Source organism: Rhinopithecus roxellana, chromosome 15, assembly GCF_007565055.1.
Source record: "Rhinopithecus roxellana isolate Shanxi Qingling chromosome 15, ASM756505v1, whole genome shotgun sequence".
NCBI lineage: Eukaryota > Metazoa > Chordata > Mammalia > Primates > Cercopithecidae > Rhinopithecus > Rhinopithecus roxellana.
In genome coordinates, this window is record NC_044563.1 from 119,280,000 (window position 1) to 119,297,204 (window position 17,205).

Genomic DNA, 17,205 nt, shown 5'->3' on the forward strand with positions numbered 1-17,205 from the left:
AACCATAGGTCTATTAACAAAAAAGAACAAATCTTAAACAATAGGTTTACCTGGTTCTTACCAAATATTCCTAAAGTAATAAAACTATAGTAAAAAAAGGATACAATCCAGAATACTTAATAATTCAGACTAGCCTTTCCTTTTGAGGAAGAGTTAATGAAATTGTTATTCCTCTTTCTCCTGAAAAGAAAATGATCCTTTCTTTGAAATGTTTCCTTGTGATGATTCTAATGTCACTCAAAAAGTGGTATTTCCTCAAGAGGGAAGGATTCCTCCTTAGAGGTAAGAATTCCTTAGGAGTAAGACTTTTGGTTATTATTATTTTTTTTTTTTTTTTGGCCTTTTGCTTTAACAAAGAAAGGCATTTAGTTTTCCTTTTTTTATTAAAATGCCCTCAATTTATTTGATGCCTTAGACATTTAAAACATTAAGCTGTAGGAGCCTTGAAGCCCAGAACAAAGTTTTATCAGAGATGAATTATTATCACAACAACAGTTTTAAGTACACTTCTTTAAGAGGGCAGAAGAACAACACCTGGCATTCTTACCAATTACTCCTCAAACTGAACATATACTTCAATAAATTCTTTCATAATTTCACATTAGCAAGTTGGCAGACAGGACACGTTTTGTTGAAGAAATGCTTCAAAGTGAAATGTTTCCACCCTGACCCCGAGTGATGGCATTCAATGTTAAGATACATTTTTGGTTTGCTAGATGAAAAGGCATTTGTATTTAAGAGAAATACTCCTCAATCTAACATTCCCAAAGAAGGCTCTCAAATTGCAGTTCAAGAAACACTAATCTAGAGTGCTTCTGAGTAAAAACCAACAAAACCTATACATTATACATAAAAATGCTACTACTGTCAAAATGTATTATATCAAGAATTTTATCAGCAGCATTTAAGAAACAAGAAATCATAGACAAGAGAAGACAAACATGGTAATGCAGTCAGACCAGCACACAATACACCATTTTCATCACACACTGTCACCTGAATCCCTGGCAATTTCCTAGAGGTATTAACATCACACCTTATTAAGAATTATTGGCCCCGAGGAGTGGGGGTGGGCGGGGTGGGGGGGGCAATCTTTCCAAATCAACATCTGGCTCTACTTTCTTCCAGTAGTATAATATTCTTATAGAAACAACTCAACTCCATGTTATAAAGCACCATACAGTATTTCATCGTGTACAAAGGAAGTAGTTCTGAAAATTTTACAACAGGATTCGTGGGAAGGCACTTAAAGCTAACTAGTCAAAAAAAAAGTCTAACAACAGTTAGACTTTTTTATACTGCAGGGTGCTTAATATTGTATTCTTTGTTTATGTCATTTAACATTTTGATCATAAATTTCCCAGTAAATTAAAAGCTATTCAAAACTAACAAAGGAAAGACAAGAAGGGACACAGCCCACACCCTGACTGATGAATCAGGCAGAGTAAATTTGCCTTCAAAGCAGGCAAATGTTGTAACTTTAAGAAAGATAAGATAAATAGATGGAGCAACAGAGTAAAACAAGCATGGCCACAGTGGTACTGGACTCCATATGGCTAGGGTCGGATAGCACGGTTGACTTTAAGAGAAAAAAGAAAAAAGAAAGTAAATTTCATTTTCAGACTCAAAAAGTCTTAAAGGTATCTTTGGATAAGTAAGCAAAGTAAATACTGTTGACCCTTGAACAGCATGAGTTTGAACTGTGTGGGTCTGCTTATACGCAGAATTTTTAAAACCAAACTTGGATTGAAAATACAGTATTCCCGGGATACGACAGTACCCACACAGGGAGGGCTGACTTTTCATACAGGCAGGTTCCAAAGGGATGACTGCAGGACTTGAGGATGTGCAGATTTGGGTATACACAAGGGTCCTGGTATCAATCCCCTGCCTATACCAAGGATGCCTGTGCTTTCATATATATACTTTTTAAAAAACATTTCATCTATAAGCTTTAAGTGTTCCCTATTTTACTCAAATACTGAAGATGAAAACCCGATATTACCATTAGCTCAGGTTACAAATGTGACAATTTGTAAGATTTTGCTTATATGTTTTGGAATTTAACAAAAATGGATACATTCTTCAGTTCATATGTACCCTGAAGAGTCAATTAAATTATAAATTCAAAGGTCTACAAATGTAAATGCTTTCCTTATAATAAATTTGATATTAAAACATCATTCAGAATATTAAATCCTAACACCACTGGTATGCTCAATTCATACCTCAGTGATTCTAATACTTAAGAGGAGCATTCTGTATTATCCTTTTCTATAAGACATTTAGGAAAACCGTCTCCCACTATTATGCGTGTTTTAATAAGATTACTGTACAAAGTAATCTTATTAAGAAGGCAAGTAAAACACTGGCAATCATTTTTTTCCCAGCTCATTAACTAAAAAGCAAACAAAACACTTTAAAATGTCATTCCCCCTTAGGTAATCAATATGGAGAAATCATTCTTTAAACAAATTCACCACTGAAAAATCAATCTTTACCTTAAATCCTAACAGAAACACTCCCTTATTATGGAAAAAGAATCTCCTTACTTCTCTCTACTCATACAATGACACTAGAAACGTTACTGAAATTGTGACTGGTCTATGAATATGAACAAAGTTTTCCTATTACTGGGATACTGGATGGTTTGAAAAGGAATGCACAAACAGGCCTGCTGCTAGTACAAAAGTGCCTTTTATATGAATTAGGAAAGGCTTCCCTTTCCTCAAGTCACTTTATTACCAACAGGCAGAAAATTGTGATAATTAGCAATACTGCAATACTACCAATGTAAATGGCTCTACTGAGTTGTGCACAATGACACCCAGAGTTCTCTCATGATTCCTTATTCTATTGTCTTCTTTTCCTATGTGTATCTTAACTAAATCCATATCAGAGCTAACGTCCTCTTAAGGCAAAAAAAAAAAAAAAAAAGGGCTTTAAACAAAATTCCCTATATAATGACCGTTAAAAATATCATAAATATGCCACTATCAACAATAACAATGATGATACAACTTAATAATACAAGTTTTTTAGAAAACAAAACTGGACATGATCTTTCCAATTCTAAACTCTCTGAGATAAGACATCTGCATAAGACCTTGGCAGCTTTTATAGAAACCCAGAGCTAAAAGTAGGAGCATTTTTCCAATACCTAGAAATGTTTATTAGCTGCATCAGCAAATCATTATCCCAGAAGTCAAGGCCAACAGTCTTCCAAACTGTGCAGAGATGACTATAATGAGCCATACCATCAGCAGACTACGTTGCCAAATATTAAAACTGTTTAAAATCTTGAAAATTATATAAATTCACGGTGAATGGGAACCTCAAAAATCCAAAAATTCAAATTTACAAAAATAAATACCACTCTGACACTCAAGGGACATCTTCACTTTAAGGCCTTTGTCACAAATCTGAATCTTTATTGTTCTGAAATAAATGTTATAAACATAACTCAAAACAAAAACTTCAATATTCAGTCTAAGAAGAGGTGTGGCTCAATGCCCATCACATGTAACAAGAAAAACCTCCTTTAAAAAAAGGAAAAAAAAGTACTATGAGAAGTCTTTCACATGAATGAAAATGCACCCGTTGGATTTTTTTCCCCCTCATCACATTAGCTTGTATACACGTGGGAATCAAAAGGTTTGCATTTTCTTCACAATAGTTCTTGCTATGATGTTTGACGGACTTTTTGCCACTCAACAAATTCATCAAGAAGAACAGGCCCTAGAAAAAAAGAAACAATTTTTGTCAGAATTCAGTGAACTCATCTGTCCAATCATAAAACAAACTCCCCACGAGCTCTGCAATGACAGAGGACTGACCCTTCCCTTCTTTGGGTATTCTACTTCTAGTCACTTTATTCCATTTAATGGTGCTTCCTTATTAGCCTTTTCTTTTTTGCCCTTAAATACACAAGGAACAACGGTATCTACAGCAACTTCCTTCTCAAGGTGTTTCATGAACCCTCCAATAACTGACTCAATACAAATCTCTCCCGTTTTCTAAGTGTCCATAGCATTCTGCCATGTAATTATGAAACAATCTGAAAAGTGTTGAAGGTAATATTTCTATGTTGCCTCACCAAGAAGTGTATAAGCTTGTTAAGAGGGATCAACCATAATAGAGACTTACTTTATTCCAATAACAGGATGTAGTACAAAGCTGAACACAAAGCAAGTGCCTAATGAATATCTGACTAATGAGCTAAGTACTATTCTAAAAAAGATATTTTTATAATGCAGGAGAGGTCCAAACTCATTTGCTGACAGAGCCAGGTAGGCAGTTTAAATGAGCTCAGTGTTTATTTTGTTTAAATGTAGGAAAAATCACTGCCACAAAGAAATACGCTTGCTCTATTCTTCTTAAAACACATACTCCTCTGGTGGTCTTTTTCCATTGTTTTTGACAGACATGTTTCTCTACTGTAAGAAAAACAGCAGAGCAAGTATGATAATAAATGGCAACTGAAAAACAGCCCAGCCTACGTGTTGGCATACCATGAACTGTCAAACTGAAAAGCAAGTCCAACACAGTTAATACCTGGCTCTAGCCTCTGACTCCTATAAAGGAGTACTATAAAGGTACAGTTTTGTCAAACTTTTTAAATTTTTCAAACAAATCTAAAAGCCTTTGGGCTGCCAGGTTACTGCTGCTAGGTATTATTTTTTTAAAATAATACTAAATTTTATACCATCTTGTAGAGAGAGGACAAAATATATGTGGGAAGAAATAAAGTTATCCCTTCTTCTGTTATTTTATTTTTTCAGTGTCACAGAAAAAAAGTGTAAATTTCAGTTTAAGTTTATAGGAATGTACCTTTCCTTGTAACCCTTCTGAACACTGAAAACACATGCAACTAACCAAAATGGTGGTGGGAACTGAAAATAATTTATATTCTACAGAATTAACTTGGTTTATCTAATTAATTTATCATTATTTCAAAATCCGGTTTTATGGCATTCTAGCCTTTCCATGGAGGAGTATGGACAGATACTTTAACTTGAGGGATTAAAAAATTATAACTATTTCACTATCAGTTTACTCACAATCAATTTACAGTTTTCAGAGAGAAGTTATACTGACATTATTTGCCATATTGTTAATGGGTAGCATAATATTACAACAACTCTTTAAAGCTTTTTCTATTGTGGCTGATTGTTTTGCTTTTATATTTTAAAAATCATGACTGTACTTTTGTTCCATAGGCAAATGCCAGGAAAGACAGAAACAAAGCTGAATTTTAGCTTCCGGATGCAAAAATTGTAATTTAAATTTAGCTATTGGTTACTGAGGAACTGAACACATTTCACTTACCAGCATAGATTTTATATAATACTGCTGAATCTAAGCTCTCACTCTACTTCTCCCACATCCCCCACACGATTAAATAATAAGTTACTATCACAAAATTTAAAACCTCTATGCTAATACTACATAAATGCATACTCTCATTTAATATTTTTGGAAATTTTATTTTCAAAGGAACATGTTATGTTATACTTACAAGCACCATCTTCATCATAGTTACTAAGATCAGCATGGACTGTTCTGCTGAATTCTAATACATTGTACCATTGATCTTTGTTCATAACACGATACTTCGATTGCTGCAAAAAATGATTTAAATATTTAAGCAAACATCATTTACTCAATTTAGTAAACTAAGTTATAACTTTTTTTGTCATTTGGTTTTTCCTAAAACATTTATTATTCTTTTAATTATTTGCGTTTTAAGAGATTCCTCATGGGCATTTACATATTAACATCATCTATTTTTTACTTTTTTCTTCATTTTTGAGGAATAATAAGAGCACTGAGTACTAGCAGTAAGGATAAAACTAACTTTTACATATGTATATACTTGTATTACCACCAGTGAGATCAAGATATATAACATTTCCTACATGCAGTATGTTATCTTGTGCTGCTTCCTAGTAAATCATTTCTTTGCTTAAGATTCACTGGTTAGCCACATTTTGAGTTTGGCATCTTTGGAGACAACTGAAAGAGTATAGGCTTCGATTTAAATCCCATCCTTCCCACTTAATTGAGTGATTTTGGGAAAGTTACTTAAGAATAGAAACCACTTCCTCATTTGTTAAATGGGGATAGAATTTAATTCAAAATGATGTTATAAAGATTTTTAAAAATGTATGCCAAACAACCTGCACAAGTGTCTGAAAATATTTAGTTCTTCTCAGCTCCCCACAGAGCTGAATATTTTTACATTCAGTTAAATTTATTTTTGCCCAAAATTACTATAGAAAGAAAATAGATACCATCCATCAAAAATAATTTATAGGACTTAAAGATTGAATCACGCATAAAACTCATTCATGTAAGACCTTTTCATATCATTCTCTCGCTCTCTCTTTTTTTTTTTTTCTGAGACAGAGTCTCGCTCTGTCACCCAGGCTGGAGTACAGTGGTGCAATCTCAGCTCACTGCAACTTCCACCTCCCTGGTTCAAGCAATTCTCATGCCTCAACCTCCCGAGTAGCCAGGACTACAGGTGCACACCACCACATCTAGCTAATTTTCTTTGTATTTTCAGTAGAGATGGGGTTTTCACCATGTTGGCCAGGCTGGTCTCCAACTCCCGGCCTCAAGTGAGCTGCCCACCTTGGCCTCCCCAAGTGCTGGGATTACAGATTTGAGCCACCACACCTGGCCGGTATCACTGTTTTGTATCACAACTTTTACTACTCTGGGAAAAGGGAAGTTGCCATAAGCAATGTGCTTTATGAGAAATTATTTCCAAAGGAAAAAGCATCTGTATTCAAGATATGGTGAGAACTATACCAATAACCCTAAAATTACAAAGACACCAAAACAGATTAAAAAAAAAAACTAGACAAAGAAAGCAATGGAAAAAAAGAATAGCATCTTCTTAGAATCACTGCCTATAGCAGGTGCTATGATAAACCTTCTAAAAGAACACTTCATCATTTCAGCTTACATCTTTTTAGTAACCAGCAATTTAAGTATACTATTATAGTCATTCTCATATTTGTGGACATAAAATATGAATAGCTTTATTCTGTTTCTTTAGATTGAGCCTAAGTAGAAAAGGAAAGTTGTATTACTAAATTGGTTATCTTATGTACATTTCAGCTTAAGACCCTGTGTAACAAAAGAAGAAAATCAGATTTAGAAGCTTAAGATTTGCGTGCTAGCATTAATTCTCTTTTACGAAAACCCCGAGAAACTAACTTGGCATGACAAATGTCTGTGCTACGGTATATTCCTTGGAGGTTTCTTTTATTGGGGCAGGGAGGGGGGCAGGATTGAAAGTATCTTGGGTACAAAATATATTAATAAACATGAACATCTAAAAATAACTGTTATATACGTATTTTAGAATTTTTTCTCTACTCAAGGAGTTTTTTTAAAGCATACTATTAAAAATCTACTTGTTCCTCAATTAAAAGTATAACTTTCCAATTAAGTTTTAAAATAATATTTTCAAAATTCAAAAAAAAATACATACCTCCAGGTACTGGTAAAATACTGAAAACAGTGGCCATGTCCTCCCAAGCAGGAGAGCTAACATAGATTTAGCAGTATCAATATCAAGGCTTCTCTGATCTTTATCCTAAAATACAAGTGAAAAAGTTTTCCTAAGTGTAGTCTCAAGATGAAAAAGCGATTAAAACAACAAAACAAGAAAACTGCACCTACCCTTGCAAAATCAAAGGCATATCTGTAGATATTCTTAAATGATGAAATATCATTCAACTGTGAGCGCAAAAAGTCAAATTTGTTTTGTAACTTTTCTGTGCAGTCACACCTTAAATAAAAGAAACAGCAAACAAATCACATAATCAAGAAAATCAAATAAAAGTATCATTGGGGGTAAGAAGGAATCCATTAAGAAAAAAGTGAGTGCATTTGTGAAGTTAATTTAGTTTTAAAATTCTGAGTCACAAATTTAGAGTAATAAATTTCTTGCTTTGCATCTACCAATGCAATAAAAAAAGAAAAAAGGGGAAAAAAGAAAACCTGGGAATCAAAGAAAGTTCACTCCAATTACTTTTCTTAAAAACAAACAACTCATTCAAAAATTCCAATAAAATCAAAGTTAAAAAGAGATGTATTAAAACATGTTTTATCACATATACAGCTAAAAATGGCAGAGCAAATGAAATGAAACATGCCCTTGTCACATACTTCTTTAGAAAGTTCTTAGGTAACAGTTTGGTGAAAGACGTTAGTCATGAGTGGTTTTAAAAGTTTAGGACATAACACAGCGGAAAGTAATACATTATATTAAGTGGTCCAGTCAGAAATCCAGATCCCTATATTTTTGTGAACAAAAAGTTAATCAGTAGAAGCACTTAACTTCAAATAAGTTATATATGCAAAAGCATGCAAATAACAAATCATACGTGTTATTTTTAAAGACAAGACATTAAATATAAGCAGCTAAATATATGGAAGGCTCAAAAATCTTAACTGGCTTTCTCTCAGTGGGTTGATAAATTCCACTGTTTAGCAAGAAGCAAGGCAGTCAAGGCCTTTCACAATTTGTCACAAATCTCTAGTTTCATCTCCCGCCACTTCCTGATAACCTTACCATGCTCTAATTATATCACTTACCATTCCCAAATGCCACAGCCATGCTTCAGCACCCATTATTTCTACTTGAAATTTCAAACATGCTGATAAAAATATTATTCATCAAGACTTAACTCACATTTTGCCACCTCTGAGAGACCATCTGACTCCCTTTAATCAAATTAATTGTGCCATCTACTGTGGTCCACAGTATTCCACTCAAAACTGAATTTTAGTTATTCAACAAGCTCTCCAGACACCTGGCATTCTCAGATTTAACTAAGACTACACTAAATCAATAACGCAAAGGCCTATGATGTGTAGTAACATAATTTCATTAATGTGTAAATATTTTGGACAATTTTCTAATATTAATTAAACCTTGCACTTCTAGAATAAGTCAAATTTGGTCATGTTACCTGTTTTATACATTGCTAGATTTTGGGATTGTTTTGCTATCTTCCTAAGTGAGACTAGCTTGTAAATTTCATTCTTACTCTCCTTGCTAGTTTTGTTAACAAGATTGTAGTACATAAGACTCAGAAAATGAAAAGAGAATTGCTAATTTTTCCCCCTGTTTTTTGAAAAAGCTTATGTAACCCTGGAATTATCTATCATCTGTCCAAATTCAGGTAAGTACTGAGGGAAGGAAGACTTTTAGCTAATAAACCAACAATTTTTTTTTTTTTTTGAGACGGAGTCTGGCTCTGTGGCCCAGGCTGGAGTGCAGTGGCATGACCTCAGCTCACTGCAAGCTCCGCCTCCCAGGTTCCCGCCATTCTCCTGCCTCAGCCTCCCGAGTAGCTGGGACTACAGGCGCCGCCACCACGCCCGGCATTTGTAATGGTCATAGGGCCATTCAGATTTTCTATTTCTTTTTGAATGTTTTGGTCCCATACTTTTCTGATAACTAGATTATTTTACATATAAGTTTATTTTAATATGATTAAAATTTATAACATTTTCTAATTTGCATTAACATTATCTTCATCGCTTTTTTGTTGTTTTCCTTGCCAGAATTAATTCATTTAATATAGTATTTAAGGCTATAGATTTCCCTCTTAATACAACTTTAGCTGCAACCACAAGTTTTGATAAGTATTGTTTGTAGAACTATCATTTGATCAAGAAATCCCATTACTGGATATATACCCAGAGGAATATAAATCATTCTACCATAAAGATATGCAGATGAATGTTCATTGCAGTACTACTCACAATAGCAAAGACATGGAATCAACCTAAATACTCATCAGTGATGGACTGGACAAAGAAAATACATATACACCATGATACATGTACGCTGTGGAATACTATGCAGCCATTAAAAAAACAAAAACAAAAACATGATCACATCTTTTGAGGGAACATGGATGGTGCTAGAGGCTATTATCCTTAGCAAGCTAATGCTGCAAACCAAATATCACATGTTCTCACTTATAAGTGGGAGCTAAATGATGTGAACTTATGAACACAAAGAAGGAAACAGCAGACACTGGGGTATACTTGAAGGTGGAGGGTGGGAGAAGAGAGAGGAGCATAAAAGATAACTGTTGAGTAATAGGCTTAATACCTGGTAATGAAATAATCTGCACAATCAACTCTGTGATACTACTTTACCTATGTAACAAACCTTCACATGTACCCCCAAACCTAAAAATTTAAAAAAATAAAGATCTTACAGTTCAAATATACATGTATATTTTTGCTTTTAGTATTTACTTGTAAATGACACCTTGACAGGAATTGTTTTGAAGGAGTGATAGGGATACAAATTTTACTGGAATAGGTTTAAGAGAGAATGAAGAGTGGAACTGGAGAAAATAAGTATAGATGAATACTTTCAAAGAGTTTGATTCTAAAGTGGTGCAGATAAAAGAGGCACTAAACTTGAGTGGGATGCAGTCAATGAACTTTTCACACTCACTGTCTTCTAGGTACAACTAAAATGCCTGAACATTATGTAGAAAATAAACACAAGACCCTGAAAGGTGGAAACCTGAGGAACTACATGGTGGTGAGTTCTCTGGGTTTCTTTTTGCCTAATATATTCCAAACTTGGAGCTGAAGAAGCTAGTAACCAGAAACAACAATGGGGGCAGACAAAAAGCCCCAACAAAACCCTGCCTTTTCTCTAGCCAAAAGACGAAGAAAGGAGTAGCCTCACAAAACAGAAAACTCTTAGAAAATACACACCCTACTCCACTTAAAAACCACTGAAAAAGCTATGGCCCAACTCCCACCAATGCCAGCAAAGACTGAATGGAGACCTAAAATGTCCACCCTTACCAGGATATAATAAAGCCTCTCTCTCAACTCCTACAATGCTGGTGGAAACTGAAACCACACAGGTAACATGAACTTCTGCTCTCGTCAGGTAGTAACAAGCAGCCAATCCTCTTCTGCCCTAGGTTGATATAGAGGAGGCCTAGTGAAGAGTCAGGGCTTTCACCATCACCCAGTGGTAATAAGGCACTCCTATCCCTTTCAGACAAGAAAGCATCAGTAAAAGTGTAGTGGGAACCCAGAACTCTCATCCTTGCCCAGCAGTCACAAGGGATATCCTTACTTAGATGTCAATGGATGCAGAATAGAAAATTCAATTTCTACCTGTACCTGGCAGTAATAAGGTAGCAGCTCTATTTCTCTTGCCAGAATAGCATTAGAGTAAGCTAGCTAAAACTGAAGATTTAAATATGATCCAGAGATGCAGAGTTTTATAATATACTACCCAAAATATCCAGGTTTCAAGTTAAAAAATCACTTGTCAAACCAAGATCTCAAATGGAATGCAAAAACACAATCAATACTCATAAATACCAAAATGACAGAGATGCTGAGAATTATCTGACACATTTTAGAGCAGCTATCATACAAATGCTTCAACAAGTAATTAAAAACATAATAGAAAAATGAAAAAATATAAAGTCTCAGCAAAAAGAGTCCAAGGACAAAGAAATATAAGATATAAAAAAAGAACCAAATGGAAAATTTTGAACTGTAAAATACAAGGTAGACTTAAGCCCTAATATATCCATAATTACATGACAGTAAGTAGTCTACACCAATAATCGATTTAAAAAAGCATGAACCAAACATATGCTGTCTAGAAGAAACTTTAACTTCACATAGTATAGGCAGATTGAAAGTGAAACAATGGAAAATAATATCTCACAGAAATATTAAATGAAAGCAGGAAGTGGCTTTCTACATTAGATGATATTAAAATAGACTTAGAGCAACTTCAGAGTAAAGAAAATGATCAGAATAGAGGGGAAAATTATATTATAACAAAAGGGTCATTCCATCAGGAAGACATAGCATTCCTAAACTATTCTAAGCAATTCTATATAAACAATAGAGCTGCAAAATCTGTGAAGTAAAAACTAAACGTGTGAAGTAGCACTGAAAAGAGAAATAAATTCATAATTATAGTTGGATATTTCGCCACCCTTTTTTCAGCAACTGATAGAAACACTAGATAGAATTCAACAAACACATAGAACGTAACAACATCATCAACCAACAGGATCTAGTTGACCTTAGCAGACTACTCCATTCAAACACAACAGAATACACATTATTTTCAAGTGCCCACAAAGCATCAAACAAGATAGACCAATCCGGAGATATAAACCCCTCAACAGAGTAAACATAACTGAAATAAAAAAGAATGTATTCTCTGACAACAATGGAATCAAACTAGAAATCAACAACAGAAAGTTAAAGGCAAAATCTCCAAACACTTGGAAACTAAACAGCAAACACCTAAATAATCCATGGGAAAGTTAAGTCTCAAGGGAAAACAAAAAATACATTAAACTAAATGAAAATACAACATATCAAAATGTTGACACACAAATAAAGCAGTACTGAGAGGGAAATTTATAGTGCTAAATACACACATTAGAAAAAAGAAAAAGCCTTAATCAACAATCTAAGCTTGTACCTCTAAAATTCAGAAAAAGAAAGGCAAAATAAACATAAAGCAAGCAGGACAAAGTAAATAAGAGCAGAAATTGCTGAAATTGAAAACAGAAAAATCAACGCAACAAAGCACATTGAAAAGATCAATAAAATTGACAATTCTCTAACAAGACTGACAAAAAAAGAGAGAAGACAAAAATTACCCATATCAGGAATGAAATGGGGTATCATTACAGACCCACAGCTATCAAAAGCATAGTAAGGGATACACATTGAACATACAAAATGTATAATAGGAAGGGATCACAATGAAGAACTCTACACACATAAATTTTTCTACACATATAAAGATTTTTATACAGATAAAATCTATATCTATACAATTTTATATAATCTATATCTAATCTATATATAGATATTTTATATCTATAGACCTATATATCTATAATCTGTATCTATGTAGATATTTTATATATAGATTTCATATAGATTTTTATATAGATATAAAAATTTTACACATATAAAGATTTTTCTACATGAAAACTTGGATGAAATGGACCAATAAGTTCCCTGAAAAACAGAAACTACCACAACACATACAACATACAGTAGATAATCTGAGTAGCCCTGTTATTATTAAAGAAATTGAATTCAACATTTTAAAATTTTCAAAACAGAAACTCCAGGAGCAGATGGTTTCACTACAGAATCTTACCAAACCTTTAAAGACTTATTCCACATAATTTCTCTCAAAACATAAAAGATTAAGAAAATTTAAAATATTTTTAAAAAGAAAAATTAAAAGATAAAGAAAACTTTATTTAATAAAGCCAGTATTACCTTGATACCAAAACCAGGCAAACACAAAAAAAGCCCCATAATTTTATCATTTAATACAGAGAAAGCACTTTAAAAATTTAACATTCATTCATGATAAAACTCTCAGAAAAAAAAAAAAAAAAAAAAAGAGGGGAGTGTCCTCAACTTGGTAGAGCATAAATAAGTAACTTACAGGTAACATAACAGTGAAAGCCAACGTTTTCTCTCTAAGATGGGGAACAAGGAAAAGATGCATATTCTTACCACTCTTATCGACATAGTGGTAGAAGTTCTAGCTCATGCAGTAAGTCAAAAAAAAAAAGAGATAGGAGAGGATGTCGAGAAATAGGAATGCTTTTACACTGTCAGTGGGACTGTAAACTAGTTCAACCATTGTGGAAGACAGTGTGGCGATCCCTCAAGGATCTAGAACTAGAAATACCATTTGATCCAGCAATCCCATTACTGGGCATATACCCAAAGGATTATAAATCATGCTGCTAAAAAGACACATGCACACATAAGTTTACTGCGGCACTATTCACAATAGCAAAGACTTGGAACAAACCAAGTCTTTGTATACACACAAAATATACAAATGTCCATCAATGATAGACTGCATTAAGAAAAGTGGCACATATATACCATGGAACACCATGCAGTCATAAAAAAGGATGAGTTCATGTCCTTTGAAGGGACATGGATGAAGCTAGAAGCCATTATTCTGAGCATACTATCACAAGGACAGAAAACCAAACACTGCATTTTTTCACTCATAGGTGGGAATTGAACAATGAGAACACTTGGACACAGTGGGGAACATCACACACCAGGGCATGTCGTGGGGTGGGGGGAGCGGGGAGGGATAGCATTAGGAGATATACCTAATGTAAATGACAAGTTAACGAGTGCAGCACACCAACATGGCACATGTATACATATGTAACAAACCTGCACGTTGTGCACATGTACCCTAGAACTTAAAGTATAATAATTTAAAAAAAAAAAAAGATATATAGATCAGAAAAGAGAAACTGTCCCTATTTCCAGATGACATGACTATGTAGAAAATCCAAGGTCTATACATAAAACATCTTAGAATTAATAGGTGAGTTCAGCAAGGTCACAGGATGCAAGATAACATACAAAAATCAATTGTATTTCTATATATTAGTAATGAACATGTGGACACTAAAATGTAAAATACCATTTACAACAGGTTGAAGTAAAAATAAAATACTTAGGTGTAATTCTAACAAAAGATGTACAGGACTTATATTCTGAAAACTACACAAAACTGATTAAAATAATCAAAACTTAAAAAAATGAAGAGACATTATCTATCTTCCAGTATTCAAAGCAAGACTGACAAAAAAAAAGAGAGAAGACAAAAATTACCAATATCAGGAATATTAGAGTATTCAAAGACTCAAAATAGTAAAAACGTCAATTCTCCCCAAATTTATATGCTGTTTAACCAAAATCTCAGCAAGATATTTTTATAAAGAGAAGATTATTCTAAAATTTATATGGAAAAGCAAATACACTAGAATACCTAAAACAATTTTGAAAAAGGATGCCATCAGTCTGTCTGATTTAGTCACAGTAATCCAGACTGTGTGGTACTGGCAGAAGGTTAAGACACATCAGTGGAAAAGAAAACCCAGAAATAAATGTACACAAATATGTACAACATTTACATACCTTTTACAGAAATTAATTCAAAATGCACCACTGACTTAAATGTAAAATTTAATAATGCAAGCCTTCTAGAAAAATATATGAGAAAATTCTCAGGATATAAGGCTAGGCAAATAACTCTTAGACTTGACATCAAAAGTACAATCAAAAGTACATCAAAACTGAGCCGGGGGCTCATGTCTGTAATCCCAACATTTCTGGAGACTCAGGCGGGCAGATCACTTAAGGTCAGGAGTTCCAGACCAGTCTGGCCAACATGGTGAAACGCTGTCACTACTAAAAAATAGAAAAATTAGCCAGGTATGATAGCACATGTGTGGATACTAGGGAGGCTGATGTGGGAAGATCGCTTGAACCCAGGAGTTGAAGGCTGAAGTGAGCCAAGATCAAAGCACTGCATTCCAACCTGTGCAACACAGTGAGACTCTCAAAAGAAAGTACACTCCATAAAAGGAAAAATTAATAAACTGGACATCATCAAAAACGTTTGCTCTGCAAAAGAGCTTGTTACAGGAATGAAAGAAGTTATAGAATGTAAGAAAATGTTTGCAAAACACACATTCAACAAAAGACTAGTATCAGCGAACTCTGAAAATTCAACGGTAAAAAAATTTATCTTCCATGTCTGCTAGCATCTCTTTCACAATCCCCTTCTACCTCTCTGCACTAATTTCCTTAGATATTACAGATCACTCATCCTTACATATCAACTACATCTATCTTTTATCTCATCTGCTGAGTTTTTGTTTGTTTTGAGACGGAGTCTCGCTCTGTCCCCAGGCTGGAGTGCAGGGGTGCGATCGTGCGATCTCAGCTCACCACAACCTCCACCTCCCCGGTTCAACCGATTCTCCTGCCTTAGCCTCCCGAGTAGCTAGGACTACGGGTGTGCACTACCACCAATTTTTCTATTTTTAGTAGAGACAGGGTTTCACCATGTTGGCCAGGATGATCTCAATCTCTTGACCTCGTGATTGACCCGTCTTGGCCTCCCAAAGTGCTGGGATTACAGGTGTGAGCCACTGTGCCCAGCCACTAAGTATTTAATCTACTGTTTTTCACTTTCAGAAATTTAATTATTTGGAGTCTGGTATCTAAGACCATTCTCTTTTCTATAACTATAGAGTTATGTGGAAATTGTGATAATTCATACATTAATCTTAAAGGGTCTGATTCTCAAGTTCATTTTTTAAGATTGATTTCTCAATGTTTAGTGATTTCTGATTATAAACTAGTGATCATGGAACTTTTTTCTGCAAAAATTGAGAGGTTTGTGGAAAATTTCTCTACAGAAGAAATTTTACAAATTTCTTTACATTCCATTACAAACAGGGGAGTCTTATTCTAAAATACATTTTTGGCATGGGTCATACAGTGAATTCCAGCCCCAAATCTGCAAGACAGAAGATAGAGGACTAGGAATTCTCTCTGGTAGAAGACCTTTACCTCTAATTTTATGTAAAACCAAGCCCAGGTCATCAAATCTCCAGTTATTGCATAAGTTTGTCATCAATGTTTTTGATCTGATTCCCATCCTATTAAGGTCTTGCTTGAAATGTATACCCTGTTCTCAACATGGATGACACATCAACAGCCAGACCCTACGCGACTAGGAATAGGTAGGTTTCTTCAGGGTAAATGTCAGCTCCATAGATCTCTATGTAATCACCATCACTCACCATTTCTGGCTTCTGATTATTTTCCTTATAGGCAAGTCCAAGTATACTTTTAAAAAGTTTTTTTGTTTTGAGACGGAGTCTCACTCTGTCGCCCAGGCTGGAGTGCAGTGGCATGCTCTCGGCTCACTGCAACCTATACCTCCCAGGTTCAAGTGATTCTTCTGCCTCAGCCTCCCGAGTAGCTGGGGACAATAGGCGCATGCCACCATGCCAGGCTAATTTTTGTATTTTTAGTAGAGACAGGGCTTCACCATGTCAGCAAGGCTGGTTTCAAACTCCTGACCTCATGATCTGCCCGCCTCAGCCTTCCAACATGCTGGGATTACAGGTATGAGCCACCACGCCCAGCCAAGATGTTTTTATATGTTATCCAGCATTTAAGTGTTTTACATGAGAAATGGTTTCTCCACACATTCAGGAGCCATATTGCCAGAAATGGAGATCAAAATTTGGATAAGTTAACCGGAATTCCTTATATATGAATGAATGCAGAATATGCTTGATGAGG

At 34.6% G+C, this 17,205-nt stretch overlaps 1 protein-coding gene across 2 annotated transcripts in view; it reads right to left on the reverse strand.

Annotated features, from left to right (window-relative positions):
- Positions 1-3,393: 3,393 nt before the first annotated feature.
- Positions 3,394-17,205, reverse strand: part of DCUN1D5 (defective in cullin neddylation 1 domain containing 5) — a 30,311-nt gene continuing 16,499 nt past the window's right edge. Inside the window, exons 4-7 of one of the 2 annotated variants that reach the window (XM_030918717.1) lie at positions 7,696-7,804; positions 7,505-7,609; positions 5,519-5,621; positions 3,394-3,738 (exon numbers count right to left, since the gene is read on the reverse strand). In XM_030918717.1, the coding sequence (XP_030774577.1) occupies positions 3,683-3,738; positions 5,519-5,621; positions 7,505-7,609; positions 7,696-7,804 (373 nt within the window). In that variant the 3' untranslated portion in view covers positions 3,394-3,682. The remainder of the gene's footprint in view (positions 3,739-5,518; positions 5,622-7,504; positions 7,610-7,695; positions 7,805-17,205) is intronic. The other variant, XM_010379068.2, reaches the window with a different exon arrangement.